The sequence below is a fragment of the Polyodon spathula genome, chromosome 1 (assembly GCF_017654505.1).
Source record: "Polyodon spathula isolate WHYD16114869_AA chromosome 1, ASM1765450v1, whole genome shotgun sequence".
NCBI lineage: Eukaryota > Metazoa > Chordata > Actinopteri > Acipenseriformes > Polyodontidae > Polyodon > Polyodon spathula.
In genome coordinates this window covers 28,618,591-28,644,613 of record NC_054534.1, presented here as the reverse complement: position 1 = coordinate 28,644,613, position 26,023 = coordinate 28,618,591, and the positions used below count along the sequence as shown (strand labels likewise).

The following is a 26,023-nucleotide window of genomic DNA, read 5'->3' as shown; positions in this document are numbered from 1 at the left end:
GTAGAACAGAAAGCAGAGCTTTTCCATACGGAACTCAGCTTGTGGTCTCTCTACAGTACCTGCTCATTTACTTCTCCTACAGAAAGACATTAATAGAGTGGGGGTTGGGGAAGGAAGAGTTCAGATGATGGGGGGGGGGGGCTTCTTCCTACCCTAGCTGAAGGTTAATGGCACAGAAAAATTGAGCTGAATATAGATCAGTCTAAGAGGCTGGGCAAAACAATCCCACAGGCCTAAATCTACAGATTAACTAAATATTAACCAACAAAGAGCGCAACTGCTGCCTTAATTCCCCCCCCCCCCCCCCCCCCATGAATTACAATGCAGTAATTCGACTGCATTCCTTATTGTATCTTCTATAGAAAGGAAAGCACTGAAATACATAAAGTTAGGTTTACCATCATGTGCGTGTCTTTCACACAGGAAAACGTGCGATGTACGAATTTAGGGCAATGTACATTAGGTGATATTTAAGCTATGACCACCATCAAAAGAATACACATTTATACAGATTCTGTCCTGTCAGCAATATGAGGTTAAAAACTCTAAAACCACAGTTGCAAAACGAGCCTGGTTCTTTTGCATTGTGGTTTAGACACTTGTTTGCAGTGCGCTGTTCACGCCCAGCCTCCGACCCGCAAGTATGTAATTTTATATATATAATATTATATATATATATATATATATATATATATATATATATATATATATATATATACACACACACACACACACACACACACACACACACACACACACATACAATGATCATTACTATTAATATACATTATATGCACGTGTACTTATATAACGATATTAAATTTGTCACCAATTATTGTTAACAGGTGAGGGTCTATGATTACTATAAATATAGGTAGCATAGGCACAAGTTTGTCATTCCTGAATGTAAGGGAGCAGAAAATGGCAAAATACGCTCAGTTAAGCAAAGAAAAAAGACAGTCTGTAATTACTTTAAGAAATAAAGGTCAATCTTTAAGACAAATCACAAGAACTTTGCAAGTGTCTGTAACTGCTGTGTCCAAGACCATCAAACGATTTGAAGAAACTGGCACTCATGAGGACCGAACAAGGTCAGGCAGGCCAAGGGTGATCTCAGAATCAGAGAACAAGTTCATTTGAGTCACAAGTCTGCGAAACCGACGATTAACTGCCCCTGAAATACAAGCTCAGCTAAATGCTACTAGAAGTTCAGATGTTTCAACATCAACTGTTCAGAGGAGATTGCGTGAAGCTGGCCTAACTGGAAGAATTGCTGCAAAGAAACCATTGTTAACAGTGCAGAATAAGAAGAGACTTGACTGGGCCAAGAAACACAGAAACTGGACGTTTGAGGAGTGGTAGTCGGTCTTATGGACCGATGGGTCAAAATTTGAAATATTTGGGTCCAACCGCCGAGTGTTTGTAAGACGCAGAGAGGGTGAGCGCATAGTTCTGCATGTGTTGTTCCCACTGTCAAGCATGGAGCAGGCAGTGTCATGGTCTGGGGTTGCTTAGCTGGTGACAGAGTTGGTGATCTTTACCAAGTCCATGGCAAGCTCAACCAGCATGGCTATCATAGCATACTTCGGAGGCATGCTATTCCATAAAGATTACAGCTAGTTGGGCAGTCCTTCATTCTTCAGCAAGATAATGACCCGAAACACACCTTAAAGTTGTGCAAGAACTATCTGGCGAAGAAGGAAAGTGAAGGACAACTCAATCTAATGACCTGGCCTGCCCAGTCTCCAGACCTTAATCCCATAGAACTTGTTTGGGACGAACTGGACAGAAGAGTCAAAGCAAAGCTTTACCCACAAGTGCCCTACATCTCTGGGAATTGCTGCAGAAGAGCTGGGAAGACATGTCGGGTGAGTTCCTGCTGAAACTTGTTAACCGAATGCCTCGTGTTTTGTGAGGCTGTTATTAAGGCAAAGGGTGGCTATTTTGAGGAATCCAAGATTTAGAGACAATTTTCAATTTTCCTGAACATTGCTTTGATACTCCTTATGTTTTGTTTTGTATGTTGTAACGTGTTTTCATTTTCAAGTATTTACAGAAACGTGTACGACGTAAAACATTGTCAATTATGAAAAAAACCTAGTTTCCAGCAAGTGTACTCAAACTTTTGACTGGTACTGTATATACAGAAACATTGTTCTATTGTCTCTGACATTCTCATTTAGTACTGTGTTCTGCTATTGCTGTACTGTTCCATTTTTTACAGTATGTAAACTCATAAATGTGAAAGTCTAAACAGCCTTACCCTATACATTACAGCACATTGTTTACACATACTAAAGCCAACATAATACTTTTATTTGAGCTTCCAGGAAACTATACATTATATGCAGGAACAGGTCTGGACATTATAGTTGCTTAAAATAAACACAGACGAACCAATCTATTTAAATGCCTGTTTTAAATATTCAAAATGCGATGCCTTTGAACCATCAACAGACATTTCAGAGTCGTTTCAGCAAGGAGGATATATAAAGTACTGCCACAGCATTTGGGAGAGCAGACAGGGCACATGACGTGAATTAACATTGAAAGATGGTTTTGCAAACAAGCAGGACGGAAAATATGGCTGGACAACAAGCAAATCCCCTCAATTTTAAGTACATTAACTCAGTACATGAGCTTCCGCTTTCTCTGATCAGCCGGCTGTAGCGAGGGTTTAACTCGCTGATAGGCTCCACTGCATCCTACATATTAACAGCTTGGCTTCTCAGCCACTGCCAGTGCATTTGAAATGCAAGGAGAAGCAGAATAAAAAGACACTTCCACAGCTCTCACTTAAAGGCTGTCAAGTCACTCCCCATCATTTATTTATAGCAGGGAATAAAAATAAAAAAGGAGGAAATTGCTGGTGATCCCCAAGAGCAGGGAACTGAAACACTACTGTTTCATCATTGGATATATCCTGTCACCCCAGGATCAAATACTTTAAAGAGGGTGGCATATATAACCTTGTCACAGGTTTGCAGCAATTAGAATCATTTCAAAGTTTAACACAAATCACTGGACTTTTTTTTTTTTTTTTTCCCCCCTTTTGAACCATCATGGCAGTCTCTTGAAACAGTATGATATTTCAAACTACAGTGAAGTACAAACTCAGAACAGGATATGCCAACATGGTTTACGACTGGATAGCAGACATCATTCTACCACGCAATTTCTTTGATGGTGCTAGCTAATGACCTCAAGTGAGGGAAGTGTATGATATTTCAGTAAACGAGTAAAGGCTTCCTTCATTATCATAGATGAAAGTTCTGTGCCTGTACTTCACAGTGCTATGCAGGCAGCACGTAATTGATATACACTTGAACTCTACAAAGGGCAAAGCATTTTCTTAAAGTATTATATAAAGTACCAGTCAAAAGTTTGAGTACACTTGCTGGAAACTAGGTTTTTTTCATAAGTGACAATGTTTTACGTCGTACACGTTTCTGTAAATACTTGAAAATGAAAACACGTTACAACATACAAAACAAAACATAAGGAGTATCAAAGCAATGTTCAAGAAAACTGAAAATTGTCTCTAAATCTTGGATTCCTCAAAATAGCCACCCTTTGCCTTAATAACAGCCTCACAAAACACGAGGCATTCGGTTAGCAAGTTTCAGCAGGAACTCACCCGACATGTCTTCCCAGCTCTTCTGCAGCAATTCCCAGAGATGTAGGGCACTTGTGGGTAAAAGCTTTGCTTTGACTCTTCTGTCCAGTTCGTCCCAAACAAGTTCTACGGGATTAAGGTCTGGAGATGGGGCAGGCGAGGTCATTAAATTGAGTTGTCCTTCACTTCCCTTCTTCGCCAGATAGTTCTTGCACAACTTTGAGGTGTGTTTCGGGTCATTATCTTGCTGAAGAATGAAGGACTGCCCAACTAGCCGTAATCCTGATGGAATAGCATGCCTACGAAGTATGCTATGATAGCCATGCTGGTTGAGCTTGCCATGGACTTGGTAAAGATCACCAACTCTGTCACCAGCTAAGCAACCCCAGACCATGACACTGCCTGCTCCATGCGTGACAGTGGGAACAACACATGCAGAACTCATGCGCTCACCCTCTCTGCATCTTACAAATACTCGGCGGTTGGACCCAAATATTTCAAATTTTGACCCATCGGTCCATAAGACCGACTTCCACGCCTCAAACGTGTTTCTTAGCCCAGGCAAGTCTCTTCCTCTTATTCTGTATTCTTAAAGGTTTCTTTGCAGGATTCCAGTTAGGCCAGCTTCACACAATCTCCTCTGAACAGTTGATGTTGAAACATCTGTACTTCTAGTAGCATTTAGCTGAGCTTGTATTTCAGGGGCAGTTAATCGTCGGTTTCGCAGACTTGTGACTCAAATGAACTTGTTCTCCGATTCTGAGGTCACCCTTGGTCTGCCTGACCTTGTTCGGTCCTCATGAGTGCCAGTTTCTTCAAATCATTTGATGGTCTTGGCCACAGCAGTTACAGACACTTGCAAAGTTCTTGTGATTTGTCTTAAAGATTGACCTCCATTTCTTAAAGTAATTACAGACTGTCTCTTTTTTTTGCTTAACTGCGCGTATTTTACCATTTTCACAAACTTGTGCCTATGCTACCTATATTTATAGTAATCATGGACCCTCATCTGTTAACAATAATTGGTGACAAAAGGTTAATTAGGTAACATACTAGTTAACTCAGAGAACATCTAACAAAGACACTTTTATACTTAGGCCAGTGTTCTAACACCGTGTTATACACATTTCAGACTTTTAACTGACTTGGGCTTCAGACTGAAATCCCCTTGCTTTGGGTGACCATTTCATTGAACTTGACAAGATTTACATTTTAATTTAAAAATTAAATTTTTGAATGCAATTCACTTATGATTATCAGCTTATATAAGTACACGTATCATATAATGAAATATTAAGTGTTTATAGACAAGTTTATACAGTTAAAAGCATAATCATGAAAAACTTTGTTTCAAGCAGGTGTACTCAAACTTTTGACTGGTACTGTATGTGTGTATATATATATATATATATTTAAACTACACAGAAGTGCACACACAATTCATCTACTGCAAGCCTTCAGATTGGCTTGCACCTGTTTCGCCTAGATATGTTTTGTTTTCAAGATGTTTGTTTTACTGATTTGTTGCCACAGGGAACCTGAATGAAAGACATAAATGAAAAAAAAAAATACATAAAGGAACCTTGTCTAATTTGATCTTACTCAACATAATCAAATGTGTGAAGTGCGTAAGTTAATTCAGGGAAAGAAACATTTTTCAAGTCGAGTCCAATCTAAATCAATCACCAACAGTTCTTAGCTAATATTATTGTAAAGTGTGCCTATCTTTAAAATTCAAGCCTTCTGGCTTAAATGAAGTCCAGGCACGTGGCATGCATTTCCTACATTTTATTATGTCAAGGCATCTTCACATTCAAATATTTATGTTGAGCACGTTTTTGTTTTGAGTGTAAATGTCTTTACTTTCTCCCTTGTATAGACATCCTTATAGCACCTATTTACCTACAGCTCTACCAAGGGAAATCTGAAGCTTTAAAAAAAAAAAAAAAAAAAAAAAAAAAAAAAAAAAAAAGCTTTATTATTGAAAAGGTTTCCAATTATCAAAGACTATATCTAGACAGGATTATCAAATGGATCAAAATAGGAATAGTGTTGTCAAGTGTTTCTTAAAACAGTGGAATTCAAAAGGGACAACATTAAATGCTGTTAGTATCACTTTTGAACAAACTTAACTATTCTGACCCTTTAGAAAGACCTGCATTGTCATTATGTTTTCACTGGGGGGGCAGGTAAGAGTTGTACAGTATGTGAAGACTCACTTCATTGAGACTTGTGATCTTTTACTTTTTTTATTCAGGTGTAGTTTCCAGATTGCATGAACGTCACAACAGCTGATATTAAAAGCTTATGTTTTAAGCTACAGTTGCAGAAGAATGCTGCTTACCTGTGGGAGCAGTTCATGGAAACAGCTTTGCACTCGCCTATAGCAAACTGCTGTGCGATGCTAAGAAAGCCATTCCTTGTCTTTTTTTATTCACAGGAAGTCCTGGACCCTGAAGCCAGGAGACAGTGCCACAGCTTTGAAACAAGTGCAGCTACTGGATGGGACTCAACTATTTGAATGCCGAGAGGGTGATTGCACTCCACTCAATCAGTATTCCCATCTAATCTCCAGCCTCTCGTATGCATGGAGGCTTTCTGAAATTCAAAACTAGTTCTTTGCATAGAGAACATGTCTGCAAAACTGCACCAAGCTTTAGACGGTAAAAAAAGCAGAGCCGTATTGAAAAGCATTAGGTTGCTCAAGCTGGCAGCCCCTCTCCTACAGCACAGTAAAGCAAACCAGATCTTCAGTGTCAACCACATATTCCACTGCACTGTTATCATGGTTAATTGTGTTGGCAAAGCAAGGAACTTGTGATGGCATCATAAATGGGATTAGGCTGCTGAAATGCATTGAATCCTACACATATGCAGTTTGTTCACAGTTCTTCCTAGGTACTGTATGCACATGCCTGTTGCCATTTACCGCCAAGTCTCACTACATTATTGGCACAGAAAACTTTCATCAAGCAGTTTACATAAAAATGATTAATTGGAAGAGATAAAATGAAAATAAATGGCACAGGTCACAAACAAAAAAAAAAGTCCATCGCACCAAAATATAACCAATCAGAAAGTTATGTAGCCTTGGCAAGTTCTAAATACATTTCCTACAGTGGCTTTCACATTTTTTTGGTTGCAGTAGTGTTGGTTAGATTATGCTTTATAAAAAAAAAAAGTACTAAAAGACTAGAGATGAAATGAGCTTAATTTGTTGACTTGAGATATTATCTCTAATGTAAGTTTGCTGAGCATGACAATGCTCTCCAGGTTGTAGATAATGGATATTGTTTTTATCCTGTCCAGTCCTCTATTCTCTTGTGCCAACTTTCAAAATGAAAGCAGTTGCATCAGTCCGTGTCATGCACCTTCCATGTGCAGTACACTACATGGACAGTGACAGACTGTCAGCCTGAAATAAACTCATGCTAAACTCAGACTTTGGGGTCTATACAGTAATCCAAATCACTGGTTAGGCCATGTATTTTATGGCTCAGGGACATCAAAGCAGCTTACATCAGCAGAGGAGCCAGATTTCTAAGCATGGTGCAGTTCAGTCAGCTCTCTGTCAGCATAGCTCTGGCCGTCGATTTTTAAAATCGTCTATCTTTTTTACATCAATGAAACAGGGTTTATATACAATTTAACCCAAGTTATAGCAATTAAGCTCTAAAGTATAGGCCAGCTGCAATTGGGGGACTCCATATAATTTCAAAGAAGAAAGGAAAGCATGAAATATAAAGCAGTCGCAATACTACACTGAGGCCCTTTAGCATGTGATTAAAGGCAATTAGGGATCTTGTTATTTTCTTACAGTGCAAGCATGAACACCAACTAATACCAAGCTGCCCTGCTCCGCGGTCAGCTAAAAGTGGGAGCAAATGAGGTTACAAATTTCAAATAGAGATCTGCCGAGGGTATTTTTGAGTTTATCCACAGATATGTCACTTGTGTACTGAAGGCTAATGGGTTCCACATGCCACTGCACTTCCTTAAGGCTTTCCGAACTATTGTACAGAGATTTGACTTTGTACATCCATTTAAATTTCTTAACAACCCCACCCAGGAACACTACTATACCCAGATTAACAAAATCAGCTTTAAATTGATCCCTTTAGATTAGAACATAAAATAAAAAAACACACAAATATAAACACATTTGTGGTCACCATAGCTCCAGCTGAAATGTGATACCAATAAAAAGACTAGATTACAATGTTTCTTGGACAATAGCTGCCAAGACCACACACACATTCAAAATTCAGGACACATCAGGATTAATGTTTATCCCTTCTCCAACAAAAATGAAATAGCAATTAAAACAGCAACAACAACAACAGGTAAACCTGTAGCCCGCAATTCAACAATGTTTACAGATTGCCACATTGTTGATCTTCAATGTGTTTCAACGCTGTATCGTGCACACCACATGTGGTTGCACTGTACAACATGACACTTGCATGCAAGATTATAGTTCCAGCTCTGAAATTAAGCACTTTTCTGCATTACCATTTCTGAAATTACTGCTTTGAGAGACACACTTTACATTTTAAAGGTATGTATCCTTTACAGAGCAATATGCCAAACACTGTAGTCAATATCAAAATCTAAAGTCTGAACTGTCGCTATCCTTATCTAAAATGAACATGCGGAGTACAGCGGGGCAGGTTAGTGAAGACAAGATGATTATGCTTTTTTTAAATCAGCAGCCAAAATATTCATAGTATATTCAAAACATTGTACAGTACAACTATTGAATTAAAAATAACCTCATATTTCTGTCCTATAAACAGATACATTGTGTAGCACTGTAATATATATATACCCTCAGAAAATATGAACTTACTGGTTGCCCACACACTGTAGCAGTAGTCTTCGGTTAGACAAAAGTTCACCTTTTTTTTTTTCTTCTTTTTTTACCGGCCTTTGTTTGCACAGTTGCAGCTCCACTAGAAGAGGGCTGCTTGTTTAAATGAACATGTAGGCTATCAGACAGCTCTCAACCAAGACGAACATTTCAAGGCTACTTGGATAATCACTAACAACCGTTCAAAGTCTATCTCTAAATATGTTCAGCTGGAGCTAAGCTGCTCCACAGCCGGTAAATAAAGAAGCCAGACATCCTGCATAGCATGATAGTGCTGTCTGTTTTTTTTTTTTGGGGGGGGGGGGGGGGGGGGGGGTGCAACTACAACACTGAATTAATGTGCAGTCACTTGACACCATTATTAAAATAATATTATATACAATAGATTTACAATAAACCAGTGATGCCCCTGGTATATGCGTGCAAAGCTTAAGGCACATGTGTAAAACGCTTATTGTTCCCACCATATACATAAATTGTGTGTCATTATTTCTTTTCTAATCTTGCTTGCCAATAACTCCCTCTTCCTGTACTACTACTACATGATGTTGTTACATACCACAGCAATTCACAGCAGGCTCCACAACTGCTGCTAAAAGCTACCAGAGCTGATCCTGTGTTCCTGCCTGTCTCCTAAAGAAGACTGCATCTTTTATTTATCACCCCTTGGCTTTATTTTCACAGTGAATTCCAGGCTAAAATGCAATCAGCCAAGAAACCCTCCCTGTGTGCACTCCTGTCATTCCCCATTGCTAGCATGCAGAGTGAGGCACACATAAAATGCTCATCAGTGCCAGCAAAACCAAAGCTAATTCTGGGTTGCAAGCACTGGAAAACAGGGCAAAGCCTCTTGATTTTAAATGCAGACAAAAAGCTAAATGCAAGTGGAGCTAAATAGATATTAAGACAGACACACTAAAAGAAGCAATCCCTTTGGCAGAAAAGGAAGGGCACCAAGCCCAGATGAGGCGCCACAAGGAAAAAAAAAAAAAATCATGCAGAAAGACTGCATTAGAATTGAAATTAAGCAAAAGAACACAAAGGGATTAAACTCACATCTGAAACATATCCAAGGGTGGGGAAGAATTTATTTGAGAGGAACTAGGACAAAGCGTAAACAAAGGTGTTAGACATGGAGTCTGTTTCAGCATTTGGACTCCAGGTAGCTCAGCTCTGTCATGGTAGTGCTGTCATTTTATTATGGCCTAAAATATTTAGCATATTTGGTTTCCTCTACCTTTCTGTCTTTGGGTTCCGTCACCCCTTGAAATGACCGAACACTAGTTATTCAAGGGGGAGATGAACTCGAACTGATTAGCTGTACATTTGTGCAAATTACCAAGGTCCATTTTAAAATAGTTGCACTGCTGCTTTAAATCACCAACCCTCCCACCCCTTTTCCAAATCTCTTCTATTTAACAAGCACTAAAAAGAAATAAAAAGGCTCTTTTGTTCGCCTTCTTTTGGAGGGCGACAGAAAACTCAAAAGACACAAATAAACATGAAAATGGGAACAAAGTGCCAAGCTCTCAATGGAGAATGCCTGACGGCTATTTGATATGCGCAATTGGCAAATACAAGCAAAAAAAAAAAAGACTATGGGGTTTTTGCTGGCAGTAAAAAAAATAGAGTAAAATAAAATAGGCACACAAGTACGTGCATTCTTCTCACGTCGGTGAGCAAAACATGTCTGTTTAAATATGTTTAAATAGCATGTGTTTAGAAGAACAGTCACAGATGTGAAACCGACGCCAAGTAACCACCCCCGTGTTTTTAGTAGAAAATAAACAGAAGACAAAAAAGGCCAGTATTTTTCAGCAAAGTTTCAATTGTTTTAACAGACAAGAGTCGTGTCTGAGGTAAATAAAAAACTACACTAAAAGGAATGTATTGTCTGAGGAAACACTTTAACGTTGTTTCGTGATGTGTTTAAATTCAGTTTATATATTGGCAGTCCTTCACTTCCGTACTGTTTTTTGGTCTAACAACATTTCTTGTCGACGAAAATGAGTGTTGTTCCTCACGGATGTTTAATCATACATACATGCTGTCTACAACGAAAGAGGCCGTATTGTGTTTATGCAGATTTAAAAACCCGTTGTGTGCCCTTTAATTCCTTCCTTTGTTCAGGCATTAAAGCAAATTAATTTTCATTTTAATTTCGATTTCTGCTTAGTTCAATCGGTCCTTAAGTTTTCTGACGTTGACATTTGAATCTCCTGTTTTGCTTTTTTTATTTTTAAATGAAAAAATAAAATAAAACGTCTTTCACTGTCTGGGTACTCACCGACTTGCAGAACGTTGTCTACGCAGCCACTCTCAAGCAAAGCGATCCCCCGTCTGAAAGGTAGTCGGGTCTCGTCGCTGTTTTCCCCGGTAGCTCCGCTCTCCTCACCGCCTGTGTTGAAGGAAGAATACATGCAGATCTCCCGTTCGCTCCTCGGGAATGACCAGTAGACGATCCTCCTTTGGACAGGCTCCGGGATTCTTTCAAAACGCTCTTCCACCCTCTGAAACGGCCACTTCTCCGCTACTTTCCTAGCCGCGATGTCCAGCAGCGACTCCGGGCTCTGAGTTTTGCCCGATCCCCCTTGGGCAGTACCCGGACCGCCGCACGCCGCTCCTCCAGCCCGCTGGCCCTGTCTGCACGCCGGGTTGTAGCCGGGTCGGCAGCAGAGCCGTTTAGCGGGGGGCTGCTGAACGCGCTCCGCCATGATCGCACTGCTTTTACAGAAACAGCGGAAGTCACCGTACCATATAAACGGGATAAGGAAGGGAAAGGGATCCGCTGTGGTCGATTGTTTGCCGTATAAGGAGTGAATAACCTTATTTGGCTAAATGGGTGGTATCTGTGAAGGTTGACAAGTCCTTTGTGCAGCCGTATTAAGAAAAGGAGGCGGATTTCTGGACATCTGCCAAGTCCTTTGTGGTGCCCAAATAGGAACGAAAGGCGGGTTCTTGGACGTTGACAAATGCTTTGTGCGCCCATAGAAGGCAGAAAAGGCGGAGTTCTAGAAGGTCTGTAAACTTTGATATTTTTCGATATGGCTTTTAGGGGCGGCCGCTTATCAGTTGGGCGGTCCCAGACGTACAAAGAAGGTTAAAAGAAGGCGGTGTTGCACAGGGGTTCTGCGCTGTAACTGAAACCACAAGGCCTTTGATTTACAAAACATGAGGCTGGCGGAGGGAGCTATTTTTTTCTTGGTGCCTGTGAGAAAGCTTTTATTGTATCTGTCAACCCATATGGAAAAGGAGGAGGGCGTTTGAAGAAAGGGCCGTCTTCTATGACGATTTATTTGGAAAGGAATGTGGGCTGGCTTGAACCACGGCTCCCAGGCCCCTCTGTGGTTCAGTTTTTGTCGGTAGTAGCTGACGTCAGGAATTTTTTGAAAACAAAAGGAACGCGGTCCTGTGGAAGCTGAACTTCCTGCACTTAGTTTAATGAGTGAGTGCATTATTTGTCTTGCAAAACACGTACGGTATATTCAAAGGTTATTTTCTGTATTACCTTGCTTCCGACCTTGTGTGGAAGAGGAGTATATCTCACCAAGTTAAATGTTTTTCATATTTTTTTTTTCACGATGGAGGTGAACACACTGTTTTTAGACGACTTAAGGATTTTTTTTTTTATTCATACCCCAATTTATGGATTAAAAAAAAAACAAAAAACAAAAACTTATCGCAATAAATGAGACATCACTCACCCCCGCAAAACACATGACCAGAGGAGAGGAATCGCAATAATTCACCTCGTTTTTGTGTTAACCGTTTGTGATCGTACATAACAAAGATACACACAGGCATGCATTTTGCTGACATATTCTGCTTTACACATTGTGGCCGCCTTATATTTTCTGCTTCATTGCTTCCTTACTATGTGACCTGTATTACAACTGCAGTGTTATTCAGTAATGGGAGAGTGCTTCTTTAGCTATACAAGTTCACATTAGATCACAGCATGTTTATTATATAACTGTGTTTTGATCCACCACGGTGTTCAGATAATGGAATAACCCCCCTTACACCTGTGTTGTTTAAAGTGGTTGTAGCCAACAATAAATTTCAGAAAGCCTACCTGCCTTGTATATCTACTATATGTTTTTCAAGTATACGTTGTGAAACGCATGTTCAACTGTAGCAAACGTGTATATTTATTTTAAAACACGATCTCTGGTACGACCCAGGTTCTCTGTTTCCCTGCCATGCCTTCCAGGAACGTCATTATGGCTTTATTAAGTTGGTAAGTGCCAGTTGTGTCTTTAGGGTTTAAGCATGCCAGTGGTTAGAGGAAGCTGCTGGTTGATTACTGACAGGAAAGAAGACCCTGAAGGGGTGGGGACAGGTTCACTGTCCAGGTGAAGTGACTCTGGAGGTGCAAGACAATCTAAAATTATCTCTTGCATATTTGTTTAACCTATTTTAGTACTAGGTACCATGTTTTAAAATTAAAATAAGTTTGCTAAATACCAGGATTTGTGAAATCAACTCTAAACCCATAAAAAAGCAGTCCTTTAGAGGGCTACAAATAAATGTATGGAGAATTTTTGCCCTTCCATTACCTTTTTATAAAGGTGTGCTAATTACACCTTTATCTTCTATTGGGACCTGATTGCTGATGGTTTTTGCACTTCCCCTCCACCAACCCACAACTATATTCCAACAGATGTATTTTTATTTATTTATTTTAAACTGAAATGGATTTGAATGTTGGGTAACCAAATAATCTCTCTTCAGTCCATTATGCATAATGAGGGAGATGCATGGAACAAGAGTGAAATCCATGTTTAATTCATGCTTAAAATTATACAAGTTGGGTAACAGTCTGCTTATTTTTGTTTACCAGTTTGTCATTTTTAAACACTAAGTAGCTTCAAATGAGATTTTTTTTTTTTTTAACTATTCTCATATGACTGTGGCAGACAACTAAAACTGATGAGCAGTACCTACATTCACAGTAAAAGCACCTTAAATCAGACTTCTATTTCAAAAAAAAAAACACTACAATATTTGGGTACAAATAGATAAATATTTATTCTGAAGCTGGGAGTAGTCTGATTTGAGTATTGCAATAAGGCCCACTTAGAATCATTGCAAACACCACACTAACTAGGTAAACGGGCAATAAAAAAAACTAATAATTAGATTAAGCTATATACTCATTAGCTTCAAATATGTAATATGGCTGTACATGTACTTAAACTGGCTGACAATTGTGTGCTATGATAACCCTTAGTTAATACTACCTCCCACAAGTCATCTGTATATAAAGTTAAACATTAATGCCGCCCTTTCAGTATACTTAAAGCTCAGTTTAGTTTTTCTAGTGATAGTTTATCAATCTTTATAAAAATAAAAATACAGTAAATAGCTTGTAGTTATTTGTCCTATTTAATTTCTTGCATGTATTTTTGATGATGCTGTAAATCATAATTATTAAAAAAACAAAACAAAAAAAAAACTTGCCTCCAGGTCCTGTACCTGGTCACTTCCTGTGCTGTTGGTCACATGGTTGGATTGTAGCTAGACTACTGGAGTGAACACAGGAAGGAATTAAGTATCAGAAAGGAGTCATCATTAATCTCTAGTGTTGTATTTGAAAATATCTGCTTCTCTCACATAAAACAAAAAAAAATCTAAAATTAAATATAAAATTATTATTGTTATAGAGCCGATTGGGGTTGACGTCTTGGTTTCATATGTACAAAAAGATCCACATATTAATGCTTCAAGAAAAAGCACTCTTTGTCATCTTCACGAAATAGTTCACATTTTTATTTTACTGATATAAATTGATAAGGATAATATGGGGAAAGGTGAAGCATGAACTGTAAACATTCATAGGTGAAGATTTTGCAGTAGATTATGCCCATATCAGATTTAGATTTTAAACCACTAAAACCAGCAGAATTCCAAACCACTAATTGTAAAGCCATACAGTACATACAGAGTGAGTCACAGAAGTATCTGGGCAGCGATACAAATAATTTCTAACAGAAATCAAGATCAATTTCAAATTAAGCGAGTGCTCCATCTGAAATGCATAGGTTAGTCTGCAGCAACATTTTCTACATTGATTTTTATTTGCTGCTGCTCTGCCAGTAATACAAAACAAAGTATCTGGGTAGTGTGATTTTCAGATGTATTTCAGATGTACCCTACTTAGCTCAATCCAGACGGTTGTCATGCTGATGCACTGGGGATACCCCACTGGGTTGATCCCTGGAGCCAGCATTACATGTCAGCCATCAACACCAGACAGAAGGATATCTACATCATCAGATGGAAAACAACGCAAATGGATGGAGATACAGATGGATCACATTAGTTTACTGCAGAGCTACATCTTGGTGCTTATCTTGGCGAGAGCCGAGTTCAAATCAGCATGAAGTTCAACATCTACTCTCATGTAATGGAAATCATGAAGCTCTGGATACATCCATTGACTGCTGTGAATAATGCAGCTGGCAACAAGGGAAAGACCTTGTGACAGCATGGAGATACAGCTGACAGGAGGAGAGAGACCCCATTGGGGCTGGCAAGGGTTAGCTACCCTATTCGGCAGTATCCAGCTCTGTTTTCAAAGGTAAAGAGGATTCTGGAGACACCCACCCAAGGCTTCTAAGAAATTAAAGAGAAAAAGTCTGCGAGAGCGGGGGCGGAAGATGACTCGACGTTGGATAACACGGTTAATGACTTAGGAACGGAAACAGATATGAGAATGGAGAGTACTTCACAAAAGACTAGTTCAAGATCTGCAGTTAGCAAAGACATGGAACTCCAGGTTTGTGACTGCGGCTGGAGCAAGGCGACAATGGTCAGGGGTTTGAAGATTCATCAGAGGAGAATGAAATGCTTGAGGGAGAAGGGACAAGGGCCTCACATTGATCAGTACTTCTTACAAAGTCGGTCAAGTCAGTCGAATGAAATCCAGCAACAGGAAGCAAACCACAGTTCGCAGGATATCAGAACCCCTGTCATAGACATGAGGAGGACTTGTGTGGATACAACTAGTGATGAACCTAATGATCCTTGTGAACCCGGTCAGACAAACCAGCGTAAGAGAAAAAAGAACCTCAACGGGCACAAGCCTGGAGTTAAATGGCCAAGAGCTTGTGAGAAAACTGCGTGGGACACAGTAAACAAGGATCTCTGTTTTACTTTGGAAAGGTTAAATGGAACATTTGAAAAGAAGCTGGATAAATTTGGGGACATCATCTACGAAGCGAGTGGTTTGGAATTGAAAAAAGGAATGAAAAAGTACAAACTATTCCTGGAAAGTCTAGACGGCAGCAGGAGATTGAACGCTTAGTTAGAGAAAGGAGGCAGTTGAGGAAGCAATGGAGAAAAGCAGAACAAAGTCAAGGAGGGACTCAATCTGTTACAAAGGGTCATAAAAGATAAGCATGCAACGTTGCGCAGAGCTGAGCGCCTACGGAAACGCTACAAAAAGAAGGCGCGTGCGAGAACTAACTTTTATAAAGATCCATTCAAATTTGTAAAGAAGATATTCACCAGCGAGAAAAATGGCACACTAAAATCATCTAAGTTTGAACAACTGGAAGCTTCTAGAGACCAGAAGATGCTGGCAGATGTTGGTCAGCGGCTTATTTTTCCACCTGAGACTGCCACCACTAACTTTTGAGCAGACATTGTCTTGTGGTCTGGATCAGCACGCCTTGTTCATCTGGTAGAGTTAACAGTGCCATGGAAAGAAGCTGTGGATGAGGCGTATGACAGGAAGAAACTTTGGTGTGCTCAACTAGCTGCTGAAGCAGAACAGCGAGGATGGAGAGTCCGAGTTTACCCAGTAGAGGTGGGTTGTCGAGGATTTGTGGCACACTCTACAACTCGGTTTCTCAGAGACGTCGGGTTCAGTGGCCAAGAGTTGCGTCGCAGAGTGAAGAATTTATCTGAAGCAGCAGAAAGGAGCAGCAACTGGCTGTGGTTGAGACAGAAAGATTCTGGATGGGGATCTCAAGCACAATAGAAAGAAAGCAACGCTGATGTACAGGTAAGTAAGCTGGGCTGAGCTGAGTGGGGGATGGAGGGCGGTGATGCTGGGATGCCAGAATCACTGTTGAGCCCTCTTGAGGTGTCATGGGCTAGTCAACGAAATACCGAGGATGGAAGGTGCCTTGAAGACCCCAGAGATGTACCCTACTTAGCTCAATCCAGACGGTTGTCATGCTGATGCACTGGGGAGACCACACTGGGTTGATCCCCGGAGCAAGCATCGCAGCCGTTGTATGTCCTGATGCACTGGGGAGGCAAAATGAGCTGATCCCTGGAGCCAGCTTTACACTTCAGCAATCAACACCAGACAGAAGGATATCTACATCATCGGATGGAAAACAACACAAATGGATATAGATGCAGATAGATCACATTAGTTTACTGCAAAGCTACATCTTGGTGCTTATCTTGGCGAGAGCCGAGTTCAAATCAGCATGAAGTTCAACATCTACTGTCATGTAATGGAAATCATAGCTGACTAATGCATGCACCTGTAGGATATGCAAGTATAAATTTGGCTATACAGCACAGAGCACTCTGGAGTACTGAAGTTTACTTCAATATGTGTTATTCTTAAAAATAATTTTCTGCTTTTCTGTCTAAATGTGTGGAAGAAATCCACTTACAAGCACAGTGATGGGAAAGATGGGCAAGTTCTCCTGAATTGAAAAAGTTATTCAAAATGCATTTTCATTTGCCAGTGAAAGACAAACTCAACAAGCATTGACTATATAAACTCGTGAAATGATCCGCCCCCTAAAATAAAGGGCGTTACTTAATCTCTGCAAGTAAGAAATTAGTGTCCAGTGTGAAAACACAACACATAATAATAAACTAGCATCCAAATGAACTCTACTACAACCTTAAATTTTTCAATACAAAAAATGGTACCTGAGTTACAAGCTCTTGTAGTGTCTGAAAAAAATAAAATAAAAACAATAAAAAATATGTAGCTTAACAACAGGAAAGTGTAATCAATCCGACTGTGGAATCGGTATGGTTTGATCCGAAACAGCCGAAGTTAACCCTAACCTTGAAACATTCAACGCCAGAGCAACTACTTCTAGGCAGGTTTTTTTCTATTCACCTGACCTACGACATTTCCACTCAGGCATTATTTACGCATGGTTATTAAAAATGAAATGAATAGTGAAAATTTGACTATCAAAAGTGGTGTGTTCGTTCAATCCAGGGCGCTGACTTGGCAAAATCCGGTATTTTACAGAAAGAAAATAAATCTGATGGGAATGTTTTAATATATCGGTACCAATTTTCTATTTGTTCCTGTGAGGCGAGAGTGTATTAAATGGAATGTCCAGACAGTAATTTATGTGTACAGAAATAAAATAATTTATTTTTATTATCTATACACAACAAAATAATTAAATAACAAAAGAAAACAAAATGGTGTGAGGGAAGGAGTGCAGGGGTGAAATCCAAAACAGACCGTGATAACTCGTCTTTAATCGTCTTCGTGGCGAACCATACATAAACAAAAAAAGACAAAAGAAATGTTAGTGTTTTTTTAAAAAATCCCGCTGCACCAAACTAGTCTCTCCCTCCACCCGTTACTCCTCCTATTTTACTTTCGGACCAACCCTGAACACAGTAGTATGTTCCCTTTAGTATGTAATGTCCCGCCTCTGTAGTCAGTGGAACACCAATCCCCAACTGATAAGTGTCCTTGTCCTTCACTTGACTCCAGTGGCTGGAATTTACATACTCATACTTCCGCCCCTCACCAAGGTGCCGCCCCTCAAAAGATGACTTTTGCCATGGTCACGAGATCTTGGTAAGGGAAGTCCCGAGTTGGTTTGATGCCATCTACTGTCGGGAGGCTGAATCACAGACCGAAATCCCTTTGACTCATCACATATCCCACCCCTCAGAGTGGAGCCGAAGGAACACTCGGAAACCTCTAACCCTTCCCTTTTCCCTCCCTCCCGGGAAAAAAAATCAGCATTTTGATGTAACTTACCCACACGATACCTTATTTGAAAGGTGAAGGGTTGGAGCGCCAGGTACCACCACGTAATCCTAGCGTTTGAATCCTTCATCGTGTCTAACCACTTTAAAGAAGCGTGATCTGTGATGAGTACAAAAGGTCGTCCCAGAAGATAGTATTTTAAAGATTCCACTGCCCATTTCACTGCCAGGCATTCTTTCTCCACTACCGAATACCTCTGTTCTCTGGGCAGTAACTTCCGACTGATGTATAGTATCAGGTGTTCTATACCATCTCTCTCCTGGGACAGAACCGCCCCCAGACCAGTCTGCGATGCATCTGTCTGCAGGACGAACTCTCGGCTGAAATCCGGGCTTATTAATGCTGGGGCCTGACTCAAATTAGTTTTAATAGATTCAAAGACTGTCTGACACTCTGCACTCCACTTAATTTTATTTGGAGCGTTCTTTTTAGTGAGATCAGTGAGAGGGGCGGCTATAGTGGAAAAGTGTGGAATAAAGCGGCGGTAATAACCAGCCAACCCTAACAGTGATCTCACCTGGGTTTTCGTGGTAGGTACCGGTGAATCCAACAAAGCCTGGACTTTTGAAACCAATGGTTTCACTCTACCCTTACCCATTATGAAACCTAAATATTTAGTTTCTTCTTTTCCAATAGCGCACTTTGCCATGTTCGCTGTGAGCCCCGCCCTCCTCAGAGACTGTAAGACGGCTTCTAATCTAGTCAAATGTTCTCTCCAGGAAGAACTATAAATGACTACATCATCGATATACGCAGCTGCATACTCTTGATGAGGTTGTAAAACCTTGTCCATTAGTCTCTGAAAAGTAGCAGGTGCTCCATGAAGTCCGAACGGCATAGTACAAAATTGAAAAAGACCCTCTGGGGTTGAAAATGCTGTTTTCTCACGAGAGGCTTTCGTTAATGGAATTTGGCAATATCCTTTCGTCAGATCCAGAGTTGAAATAAACCAAGCTCGCCCCAGCTTGTCTAAGAGTTCATCTACTCGAGGCATGGGATATGCATCAAACTTGGAGAAAACATTCACCCTCCTAATAATCGTAGTGACCCATCTGGCTTGTCTACTGGTACTATTTGGCTACACCACTCTCTTCGGGAAGGTTCACCACTCTCTTCGGGAAGGTTCAATTACCCCAAGTTTCAACATACACACCACGAGATCCAAGATACCCTGCGGCTGCCGACCGTACAAGAACTCAAACGGGGAAAACCCCGTTGAGGATTGTGGTACCTCGCGAACTGCAAAGAGCAAGTAGGGGAGCAGTTTAGCCCAATTGCGTTTTTCTTGATCTACAAAGCGGCGCAACATATTTTTCAAAGTCTGATTAAATCATTCAACAAGCCCATCCGTTTGAGGATGAAAAACTGAGGTTCTAATTGAACGGATTTTCAATAATTTATATAGTTGCTGAATACAGTCTGACATAAAATTAGTGCCCTGATCAGTGAAAATTTCTTTCGGGATTCCCACCCTAGAGAATATTTTTACCAATTCATTCGCTACAGCTACTGCATTCATAGAGCGTAAGGGAACAGCTTCTGGATATCTCGTTGCGTAGTCCACTACTACTACAATATATCGATATCCTGACTCTGTTCCCTCCAGAGGGCCTACTAAATCTACACCAATCCTTTCAAACGGTACCCCAATAATTGGAAGTGGAACCAGAGGTGCGGGGCGAACTGACTCAGGGGCAGCTAATTGACATTCAGGACACTCCGATACATACTTCCGCACAAGACCATAAACCCCAGGCCAAAAAAACCGGGCCAGAATTCGTTCCTGAGTCTTTTCAGTTCCCAAATGACCTGAAAATGGAATGTCATGCGCCAATCTCATGACTTCTGACTGAAAAGGCCTAGGAACCAATAACTGTTTTACGAGCTGTCCCGTCCCGGGAGCCCGGGTTATTCTATATAATAAGTGCCCAGATACAGAAAAATGCGGAAATACCACCGGTTGTCCTTCCTGCATATCCTTCCCCTCGATATATCTAACCTGTTTCCAAGCATACTGTAACGTGGGATCATTTTGTTGTTCATATCCCAAGTCAATATCTCGGTCCCAATGGTTAGGTACACAGAGAGGAGTGTCTTTTATTACATGACCTTCCACCTCAGTAACCTCGCAGCCCCGGTTACACTGAATACCTACTCCCTTTCCTTGCCGTTTAAGCGATTGGTTTACTTTTGTGTCAGACCCCTCCCCTTGTCGTCTCAGAGTTCCCTCATATTTTTCCACCCGACGCTCTCTTTTTGTTTTTCTTGGGCGGATTTTAGGGTTAAACAGGTCGGATTGCAACGGAAAAATCTCGCCAATTGTTTTCTCCTGTTGCTTTAATTGTCCCCTGGTAGAAACCAAGACCATTTCCCAACCTAAAATATGATCAAAAAATGGCCAGTCTCTTCCCAGGAGAACAGGGTATGGTAAACATTGCACTACAGCCACTTTAACGTAAGCTGAATTATCAACTACAATAAGTCTAACTTTAGTGGTGGGATAAACCCGAGTTTCTCCATGAATACAGGAGATAGCCACTTTACCCTGTGGCTCCCAGGCTACCCCATCCAAGAGAGCTTGCCGAATCAATGTTTGTGCACACCCAGAGTCCGCAAATGCGTAAGTACTCTTTCCCCCGACCTGTACTCTTAACTGATAAGGGCCCTCCCGACATTCCCCAGTGTTCCTACCTGTTACTGCTGACCAGGATCTTGTCGCCAGGTCCACCTTTATTACTGGACAATTCCTGGCAATGTGTCCAGGCTCATTACATTGGTAGCACACTTGGTTAGGAGGCATCAACGGAGTTAATCTGTCCTGCGAGTCCGCGACCGGCAGGTTAGGGGGATTCTCTCTCGCCCAGGATGGGGCTAACCTCGACCTCCATGGTCTGAAGGTCTGGTTACCCCCTCTGGGCTTCATTGGTTGGTTGGTCCGAGTTAGTTTAGGGGCAGGAGTGGGGTCTGACCCGGCACCTTCGTTTGCGTCTTCGTAGGCCTCCGCCAGGAGGATGGCATCCTCGAGAGTGGTAGGTCGATTCCTCTTAATCCACTCTCGATTCCCTGGCGGTAGTATAGACGCGAACTGTTCTATAACTATTTTCTGCACCAGTTCTTGGGGTGTATGTTCTTCTGGCCGCAGCCACCGGGTGCACTGATCTAAAAGATATTGTCCCGCAACCCGGGGCCGCATCCCCTTGGACAGCTGGTATTCCCGAAAACGGCGCCGGTATGTTTCCTCCGTGATCCCGAGGCGTGAGAGAATGGATGTCTTTTACTTTAACTTAGTCCCTGCAACTTTAGTGTGGCTTCTTTTACTTTAACATAGTCCCCTGCATTCGTGGCCGTCAGGGCTCGATACGCTGCCTGAGCTTCCCCTGTCAGGCAGGGTGCCAATTTCATGGCCCAGTGTTCCCTAGGCCACTCTGCAGCCTCTGCCACTCTCTCAAAAGTAATCAAGAAAGCCTCGGGATCATCTTCCGAGGTCATCTTCTGAAGTTTTGGCTGAGCTGCAAACATCCGGGCAACCGCTCTCTCTGATGTTGATATTGATAGTTTTTCCACCAGCTGTCCAAAGAACTGGGCGAGCTGTTCCTGGTGCCGTGTCTCTCTCTCCTCTCGCTTCTCCTCCTGCTCCCTAAACATTGCCAAAACTGTAGCTGGATCCATTTTCACTTCTGACACCACGTGTGAGGCGAGAGTGTATTAAATGGAATGTCCAGACAGTAATTTATGTGTACAGAAATAAAATAATTTATTTTTATTATCTATACACAACAAAATAATTAAATAACAAAAGAAAACAAAATGGTGTGAGGGAAGGAGTGCAGGGGTGAAATCCAAAACAGACCGTGATAACTCGTCTTTAATCGTCTTTGTGGCGAACCATACATAAACAAAAAAAGACAAAAGAAATGTTAGTGTTTTTTTTTAAAAATCCCGCTGCACCAAACTAGTCTCTCCCTCCACCCGTTACTCCTCCTATTTTACTTTCGGACCAACCCTGAACACAGTAGTACGTTCCCTTTAGTATGTAATGTCCCGCCTCTGTAGTCAGTGGAACACCAATCCCCAACTGACAAGTGTCCTTGTCCTTCACTTGACTCCAGTGCCTGGAATTTACATACTCGTACTTCCGCCCCTCACCAAGGTGCCGCCCCTCAAAAGATGACTTTTGCCATGGTCACGAGATCTTGATAAGGGAAGTCCCGAGTTGGTTTGATGCCATCTACGATTTACTATCTTGCTATTTACTATTTACTATATGCATCTTGTGCGCACAATTTACTATTTCGTGGTCACTATAGTAAGACGTGTGCACGAGATATATGTTTTCGCTCTCATGTCCCCTCCCGGGCTCCATAGGTACAGTGGCCCTCAAAAGTATTCACCCCCCTTGGACTTTTCCACATTTTATTGTGTTACACCATGGAATCAAAATGGATTTGATTAAGAGTTTTTGCTACTGAATAACACAAAGTCCATAATGTCAAAATGAAAAAAAAAATCTACAAATTGTTATAAATTAATTACAAATACAAAACAGAAAATAATTGATTGCATAAGTATTCACCCGCTTGAGTCAATATTTGTTAGAGGCACCTTTGGCAGCAATTACAGTCATGAGTCTATTTGGAGCTAAGCTTTGCACATCTGGACACTACAATTTTTGCCCATTCTTCTTTGCAAAATTGCTCAAGCTCCATCAAGTTGGATGGGGACCTTTGGTGAACAGCAATTTTCAACTCTTTTCACATATTCTCAATTGGATTGAGGTCCGAGCTTTGACTGGGGCACTCCAGGACATTGACCTTTTTGACTCCAGTGTGGCTTTGGTTGTATTTTTGGGGTCATTGTCCTGCTGGAAGATGAATCTTCTCCCAAGTCCCAGGTCTCTTGCAGACTTCAGCAGGTTTTCCTCCAGGATTTCTCTGTACTTTGCTGCATCCATTTTGCCCTCTATCTTCACAAGCTTTCCAGGCTCTGATGCAGAGAAGCATCCCCCTAGCATGATGCTGCCACCACCATGCTTCACGGTAGGGATGGTGTTGATTGGGAGATGTGCTGTGTTAGGCTTGCACCAAACATAGCGCTTAGCTTTGAGGCCAAAAAACTCTATTTTGGTGTCATCAGACCATAGAATCTTCTTCCACTTGGTCTCATAGTCTCCCACATGCCTCCTGGCAAACTCTAGCCGAGATTTGATGAGATTTTTTCAACAGTGGCTTTCTTTTTGCCACTCTCCCATAAAGGTCAGTTTTGTGAAGCACCCGAGGTATTGCCATATGCGCAGGGTCTCCCAGCTCAGCCGTGGAAGAGTGTAACTCCTTTAGAGTAGCCATAGGCCTCTTGGTGGCCTCCCTGACTAGTACCCTTCTTGCCCGGATGCTCCAGGGGATATTCAATGCCTTGGAAATGTTCTTATATCCTACCCCTGATTGGTGCTTTTGAAGAACCTTATTCCGGATTTGCTTTGAATGTTCCTTCGTCTTCATGATGTAGTTTTTGTTAGGAAATGTATTAACCAACTGTGGGACCTCCCAGAGACAGGTGTGTTTAACCTGAAATCATATGAAACACCTTAATTGCACACAGGTGGACTCCATTCAACTAAAGTCTTCTAAAGACAATTGGTTGCACCAGAGCTTATTTAATAAACATTCATACAGTATTATTAGTATTGGTTATATTATTTTGTCAGTAGGCCTAGCGGTAACTATCACAGTCTACAAAGACTAAACGTTATCATCCTAGTTTTAAAGAAAAATAAAATACTAGAAGACCTCAACATGACAGCTAAATTAGAAAAAACTTTGAGTTGCGATAACGTTTGTTAAACAGACATACAAATTACACTTACAAACTTAATTTTAAATTATGTATTTATTGTTAATATATATTACAGCATTCTCTTATCTATCGTTCTACTGTCAAATACATCCACAAAATCCATTTAAAAGTATTTATTTTTTGTTAATATATCCGATCTACTTATTCCCTGGGCTTGATCTACTAATTCCCCAGATGTAGCATTAGTACAGCGATCTATGCGTAAACCTTAATAACAATGGAACCTCCCCTTTAAATTCTAGACTGCGATCCACTTTTTCTCTGGTCTACTTTTTCCCCAGGACACCTGTTCCAAAAGAAAGATATAGCAGCTCCTCAGACATGTTTGTTCATGCAGCCAGATTGCTGACAAGCCAGAGCCAAAATCTGAATTAGACTTGTGCTGTGGTAACACAGAGTACATGAAAAAGTAATTTGATGAAGATTTCTTTGTTTGCATGTTTCTCAAAAGAACTTGTTTCATGCAAATACAACATGAAAGTATTGATCCGCCATTTTATTTGTCTGAGCATTGATTTAAACTGCAACACATTCTTGAATTTGCTTGATGACTTGGTGCGCACTAACGTCTTGTCTTCTTGTCTCTGTAATGCGTCCCTCGAAGAGAGTTGCACGTGTGTTAGCTAAGCAGAGCCCAATGGAAACGGATCACAGCAGATAAATTCCCTATTGGAGGAAATCCCATTTTCCTTAATGTGTGCTTAAGAAATTACAAAGATGTTTAAGCACTGTAAACTTTTACATTTCAAATGCATACCTTTCAAGAAATATGCATATGTGCAGCCTTCATTTTTGTTCATTTAAAGGTATGGATTACTGTTAAAGGCTAAAATGCTTACTCTCGCTCTCATCTCATCTTTTGATGAAATGCAACAGAACAGGACTTCAGATGAAAAAGAAAAGGTGTTCCCTGTTTCGGACTTCCATGTGAAATTTCAGTAAAAATGTCATAAGCGGAAGAAGATGCAAGTTGCTTAGCTTTTCAATTGAAAGTATATAAAATTAAAATCTATCTTTTCTGCATGTGCAACTAATATACTTATCTCATAGGTTGGCTTCATAAGATGAGGTTAAAAGCTTTTAAAAATCTTTTTCATTGCTGTTAAGACTTGTGATGTTCATGGTTGCCAGTTTGCACCCAGCCTCCTCCCTGTTACACACAGAAAAACAAAGAACAAAACACTTTACATTTGTTTTATTTCCCTTTAACTTACTGTCCTAGTAAGGCTACCCCCTATCCTTCAATAGCCTTAAACATTGAGCTAACCAGTTTTTTGTTGTCATGGAATTATTGACATTAACTCTTATTTCTATCTCCTGAAGAAACATACTGTAGCTGTGGCAATACCATAACATTGCTAAAACATTTGGTCCTGTATAGTCACTGTAGTTTTTCCACTTATACATTTAATTGCCATACAAGGAAAAATGAATTGCTCAACAATTAAGTGTTTTAAGTGTCTAAAGCTAAACCCACATTTTATATAGGTATGACGAACAACGTGTATTAAACAGTGGACTAATAAATACTGAAAATACATCATTATACATAACTTAGTGTCTAACGAATGTTTACTGCATAAGTGTACTTGCACAGAAGCCGATTAATTACTTCCCAGTTTTCAGTACCATGAAATTATACGGCTGTAATAAAATGGCCTTTTTCTGTCTAATAAAAATGATTCAT

General features: G+C 40.7%; 1 protein-coding gene across 2 annotated transcripts in view; it reads right to left on the bottom strand.

Moving 5' to 3' along the window:
• The window catches only part of LOC121316863 (zinc finger SWIM domain-containing protein 6-like), a 74,838-nt gene extending 63,539 nt beyond the window's left edge, over nt 1-11,299 (bottom strand). The window contains exon 1 of one of the 2 annotated variants that reach the window (XM_041252152.1): nt 10,774-11,299. In XM_041252152.1, coding sequence (XP_041108086.1) covers nt 10,774-11,200 — 427 coding nt within the window. In that variant the 5' untranslated portion in view covers nt 11,201-11,299. The remainder of the gene's footprint in view (nt 1-10,773) is intronic. The other variant, XM_041252144.1, reaches the window with a different exon arrangement.
• Between the last annotated feature and the right edge of the window lie 14,724 nt (nt 11,300-26,023).